The sequence below is a fragment of the Propithecus coquereli genome, unplaced genomic scaffold (assembly GCF_000956105.1).
Source record: "Propithecus coquereli isolate 6110/MARCELLA unplaced genomic scaffold, Pcoq_1.0 Scaffold203, whole genome shotgun sequence".
Taxonomy (NCBI): Eukaryota; Metazoa; Chordata; class Mammalia; order Primates; family Indriidae; genus Propithecus; species Propithecus coquereli.
In genome coordinates this window covers 808,123-814,122 of record NW_012145301.1, presented here as the reverse complement: position 1 = coordinate 814,122, position 6,000 = coordinate 808,123, and the positions used below count along the sequence as shown (strand labels likewise).

Sequence of the window (6,000 nt, the reverse complement as noted above, 5' to 3'; positions counted from 1 at the left end):
TCAGTATAAAAAACAGGGGCCTAAAAAAATCAATTATAGTATCAAGGGGCATTCTTAACTTTGTAAAACTTCTAATCATAATAATGGATATAATTACTAAATCAGAAAATTGAGAAGTATAGGTATTATCAAATCTGATCTCTTAACTATTTAACAATTTCATACTGAGAAGTACTAGTTGGGATGCAGGTCACACTTGAACAAAATCAAGCTAAGATTATAGTGTGCTCAGCCTATGTCCAACACTTCTGGGGCTGCTGTGTTGCCCAGGACTGGCGCTGTTATCCATTGTTACATTATTATTAAGGGTGACCCAGCTTTGGGGAGAGGGAGGGCATGGCTCAGAAATAAGTCCATCACCCCCTGGGTAACTTGACAATGCCCTCATTTCTTAGTGGAGTACAGCTGCCATTGGGCACCCCCTGTTTTGGCCGGAATTCTTTATGTTAATAACACAAACAGCCCATGCAAACCCTCACTGTGCCTGCCACTAAGTAAGGCCCATTCTAAGAGAAACCAGATGTCCAAACTTAATCTGCCTGTGGACCCATCATAATTAGCACTTCATGGGAGAGCAGATTCCCTGGTGCTGGATCTGAGGTTGTGTTAAATAAAGTGTGATATATTTTTGTGGAGTAAAATAAGGCTTTAAGGGAAAAGTGTTGATCAAACTCAAATATCGTAGATACATTTATACTATAAGTAGAAGTATCTTGGAAATCTAATTTATCTTCTCTCCTTTCCCTTTGTTACGTAATATGCTATCTTATCGTGGAATGGATCTTATATTTCTTATCTTAAGGTGGAATTGAACTTGCTGGGTAGCGGGGTACTATAAACCTGAAATACTGTTCAGAGCACATAATCCCTTAACATTTCAGTTGGAGCCAGATTTTCCTTGTTTTGATGAAAGTCCTGAAGTGGATTTACTTTGTCATTAGGAATGACTTCCACTCTATTTGAATAATTAAAGTATTGCTTTTCATTTCATTCTTTGATGAGAAAAAATTGCACACCATAAGCAAAAGCCGTTTCTCCTTAGTGTTGAGGTACTATGTGCTCTGAAATAAAATGGAAAGTTCCTGGAAATCTTAATGCCTTTCTGCTTTGCTGGTGTCTTTGCTTACAGAATACAGTCAGTCCTTCCCCAGATGATGTTTTGATATCTTTCTTACCTCTGGCCCATATGTTTGAAAGAGTTGTAGAGGTAGGCATTTAGTTTTGTTTTCCTTGCTTGCTTGCTTGTTTGTATTCTGCTATGTTGTTGTGTTTTACAGAAAGCACTTGTCTTGAATGCCAGTGACACACACATTTCGTTTTTACCACTTGCACACATGTATGAGCAGCTCATGCTGGTAAGTTTGATGTGCACACTGTCATACTCATAGGTAAAATGTTTGCTCAGCCCTGTTTTAGAAATGGTACAAATTATTTGAAAGAGTATACATTCTTTTCCTGGGTCTGAACTGGATACTTGAACTTTAATCATCTGGTTTAAAATTAGAATCTCAAACCTTTGAAGGATACTAATTATGGGCATGATTCCAGTAAGATTAACTATAAAAGTAAAATTTTTATTAATTCAATCCTATAAAACCTAGTGAGGCTTCTATTCTATAAGAAGTCTCTATTTTTAAAAAATAAAAAGGAAAACAAACTTTTTTTTTAAAGTCTCCATTTTTGATTGTGCTTATTCATAGTGCACAAATTGGCATAAGACTAATTTCTTCACCAATATGCTAAGTGACCTTGGAAAAGGAGAATAATCTTTTAGTTGACCTTTGCCTGGGCTCCCTGTATACAACTGTGCGGCTAATTTAAAAACTGACCAAGAACCACCTTTTTTCCTTCTTGGACAATTTTGGATTTTATACTGCAGGAAAAACAATGGACATCATTCATTGAGTTAGCAAATATTTATTGAGCGCCAGCTGTGTGCCAGGTGCTGTGCTGGGTGTTGGAGACAGAGGTGACTGATAGCAAGCTGACACTGGGTGGCCACTGCCCTGTAGGGTTTACTTATCCCTAAAGGATCAAGGGTGGTTAGATCCCATCTTCCATTTGTTGCTTCTGCTTGTGGCATAGCACGGGATCTTCTGAGTGTATAAAGCAATGTCACATGAGTTGCTCATGGACCGTGTGGTACCTGACTTGTTTTAGAGGTATGCCTAGGAGGCAGGCCGCACCAAACAAAAGCCTCCTGAGTTTAATTTTTAAACAGTGATCCATGGTGTACCTTTCTTGTGGTTTATGCTTTCAAGCCAGAGAACATTTGTACTTCCATCACATTATCTTTTGAATCTTCTTTTCTTTTTTAAATCGAAAATAGGCAAATTGGCTGGGTGTGGTGGCTCACACCTGTAATCCTAGCACTTTAGGAGGCTGAGGCAGGAGGATCACTTGGGCGCAGGAGTTTGAGGTTGTGGTGAGCTACGATGATGCCACTGCACTCTATCCAGGGTGACAGAGCGAGACTCCGTCTCAAAAAACAAAAAAAAGGCAAACTGTCAAGTCCATATGGCTAACAGTGTGGTTCATGCTCTACAGGAGAAAACCACACAGTATATTACAGCTGAATGACCAGCCATTGTGGCATTAGACACTCTGGGGTCTCAACTTCATTATGTTCAGTGGCTTTTCAGAAATTTTTAGTTTGAGTCACATAAAAGAAAATGAGACTTTAATGAGCTGGGATGGTAGCAAGCAGTTAAGTTTTTATTTTGAAAATAAATTAGATCTAAAGTCTCTGGGAGGCTGAAAATATTTGCAGTATATAATACCATGTCATTCATTCAACAATTTTTATCACGGATCTGAACTAGTAGAGCTCTGTGATCATCACTAAAAGCAACACAGCCTAGTTTCATACTGACTCCTGTATCCTCAGGATGATTGGGAGAAATGCCACATCTCCATGTGGTGCAATGACTGGTAAATGCACATGCATTTTTTAAAAAGCTACATACATTTAGGAACTTTTAAGATTTCTGGAAACTGGCCTGAAATGCTAAAACCAAAGTCTTGTGTGTTGCCTGCCTGTCTGCCGTGTGCCCCGAGCTGCAGTGATAAACTGTTGTTTCTCTTTACCTCTGTAGGCTGTAATGCTGTGTCACGGAGCTAAAATAGGGTTTTTCCAAGGAGATATCAGGCTCCTCATGGATGACCTCAAGGTGCTTCAACCCACTGTCTTTCCTGTGGTTCCGAGGCTGCTGAACCGCATGTTTGACCGAGTAAGTTCCCAGCGGCGAAGTGTGGGGACAGACTGCCGACTCTGAGGCAGGGGCCTGGGTTTGAGTTGGGCTTAGCCGTGGACCATCCGTGTGACCCTGCACAGGCCTCTTACTCCTGTGGAATTTCAGTTTACGCATCCGCACAGTGAGGATACCTTTACCTCACAGGGGCGTCGGTAAGGATCGTAAGCGGAAACGCACGAACACACTTCGTACACTGAAAGCTTGGTGCAGGTGTGAGCTGGTAGGGCATTTTTTTTTTTTTTTTTTTTTGAGACAGAGTCTCACTCTGTTGCCCTGGCTAGAGTGGGTGCCGTGGCGTCAGCCTAGCTCACAGCAACCTCAAACTCCTGGACTCAAGCGATCCTCCTGCCTCAGCCTCCCGAGTAGCTGGGACTACAGGCATGTGCCACCATGCCTGGCTAATTTTTTCTATATATTTTTAGTCGTCCAATTAATTTCTTTCTAATTTCAGTAGAGACGGGGTCTCGCTCTTGCTCAGGCTGGTTTCAGACTCCTGAGCTCAAACAATCCGCCCACCTCGGCCTCCCAGAGAGCTAGGATTACAGGCGTGAGCCACCGCGCCCGGCCTGGTAGGGCATTTTATTTTTACAAGAAACCCTTTGAGCCTCTGCTTCTCATCGACAAAATGGGCTATCCCCTCTTGTCCCTGCTGCCTGTCTCAAGAAGTCGCTAATTGGATCGTGTAAGAATAACGACTGTGCAATGGCTTTCTTAACCGTAAATCTCCATGCACATGTGAAACATAGTAAGTAATACTTAGCCGTGTTGACAGAAGCGGCTCAGCCACAGCGGGGCCTGAGAGAACACCAGCGCCTCTGCAGTGGCGCATCGTAGTGTGGACCACACGGCTGAGCCACGCCTGCGTGTGGCCTGGGCAGTCTCCACGTGAACTTCCATGGGGCAGTATTAATACTCTTTATTTCTAGTCAGTGCTTCTGTTATCTCTGAGAACCTTGTTACTTTTTTTAATGGTTTTTTTTTAAAAAGTTTTAAACAGCCTTATTGAGATGTAATTCGCACTGTACAATTCACCCACTTAAAGCGTACAACTCAAAGATTTCTAGTACTTTCGCAGTTCTGCAGCCACCACCACAGGCCATTTTTAGAACATCTTCGCCACCTCAAAAAGAAACCCTTTACCTGCCCTTTAGTTATCATCCCATCCCCAAGCCCCTCCAGCCCCAAGCAACCACTGATCTACATCCGGAATCTATAGGTTTCCCCATTCTGGGCTTCCACGCAAATGGAATCATGCCACGTGTGTTCTTTGGTGACTGGCTGCTTTCATGAACATATTTTCAAGGTTCATCCATGTACACGTATCAGTACTTCACTCCTTTTAATAGCCAAGTAATGTTCCACTGTGTGTATATAACACGTTTATCCATTCCTTCATCGATGGCCATTTGGGTGGTTTCTAGCTTTTGGCTATTATTAATAACGCTTCAAGTTTCCATGTGGATGTATGTTGTCCTTTCTCCGGGGTGAGTACCCAGGAGTGGAGTCGCTGGTCCTGTGATACCTGTGTGAACTGTTAGAGGAACAGCCCGGCCACACCGTTTAACGTTCCCGCCAACAGCAGACGAGGGCTCCCGCGTCTCCACATCCTCACCAGCACTGACGACTGTCTGACTTTTCCATTCTAGCCATCCTAGTAGGGGCAGAAACATTCTTACTTCTTGCCTTGCTAGATTTTTGGACAAGCCAACACCACACTGAAGCGATGGCTCTTGGACTTTGCCTCCAAGAGGAAAGAGGCAGAGCTTCGCAGCGGCATCATCAGAAACAACAGCCTGTGGGACAAACTGATCTTCCACAAAATACAGGTGACAAATAGGCTCACAGCTGCTATTTCTCCCGTAGACTAATTTAGCTTTCAGGGTTTCTACGAGGCTTTTTTTTTTTTTTCTGAAGAGAGATTTGAAGGTAAGGGAGAGAATGGCATGTTTGATTAATTCTGGCCCATGTGTAAAGATAAAGGACACAGCCATTAAGCAAACTTCAGTCTCCAAGATAAATCTGAACAATATTGTAGCCATAGCTAAAGAATTCAGGGTATTATAGCCTTTCTAATTCTCCATTTTGTTTAGCTTTTCTGGAACAAGTATGTCACTCTCGAGGTAATTTTTTGAAGCATGAATGATAAAGGATGTATAATAATATGTCCCCCTAAAATGCCTGTCGGTAGAGGTGCTGGATTATGTCCATACCCACTGAGAGGGAATGAGGTAGCTGCAGGTAGAAACAAGCTCCAGCTCCGTGTCGCTGTTACAAACACTGTATGTTCTCTGTGCGCCATCCCGAGCGTGCGTTCGGTGTGGCCTGCAGAGGAGCTGGTGGATTAGGGCACGGGGTCCCAAGCAGGTATCTTTGCCTAAAGCGCCCACCAACCTCCAGATGCGTAACCCTCGCTTCCTCTCACTCTCTCTGCTTTGCAAGTCAAGCCTGGGTGGAAAAGTCCGGCTGATGATCACAGGAGCCGCACCCGTGTCTGCCACTGTGCTGACGTTTCTGAGAGCAGCCCTCGGCTGTCAGGTGAGGCAGGCCTCGTGCCCCCTGAGTCCCTAGACTTTAGGGTGCTAAGTCCCCTTAAAAGCCATTTTTGTTCTCTTTGGGTGTCTTCTTTTTAATTGACAAAGTTGTATACATTTATGGTATACAACATGATGTTTTGATATAGGTATACATTGTGGAATGGCTAAATTAGGAAATTGACATATGCCTTACCTCACGTGCTTTTCACTTT

At 43.2% G+C, this 6,000-nt stretch overlaps 1 protein-coding gene across 2 annotated transcripts in view; it reads left to right on the top strand.

Annotated features, from left to right (window-relative positions):
* ACSL1 (acyl-CoA synthetase long-chain family member 1) overlaps positions 1–6,000 on the top strand; it is a 67,752-nt gene that overhangs the window by 52,997 nt on the left and 8,755 nt on the right. The window contains exons 10-13 of one of the 2 annotated variants that reach the window (XM_012644008.1): positions 1,130–1,207; positions 3,096–3,230; positions 4,946–5,080; positions 5,694–5,789. In XM_012644008.1, coding sequence (XP_012499462.1) covers positions 1,130–1,207; positions 3,096–3,230; positions 4,946–5,080; positions 5,694–5,789 — 444 coding nt within the window. Of the gene's footprint in view, positions 1–1,129; positions 1,208–1,277; positions 1,356–3,095; positions 3,231–4,945; positions 5,081–5,693; positions 5,790–6,000 lie in introns of both variants that reach the window. The other variant, XM_012644007.1, reaches the window with a different exon arrangement.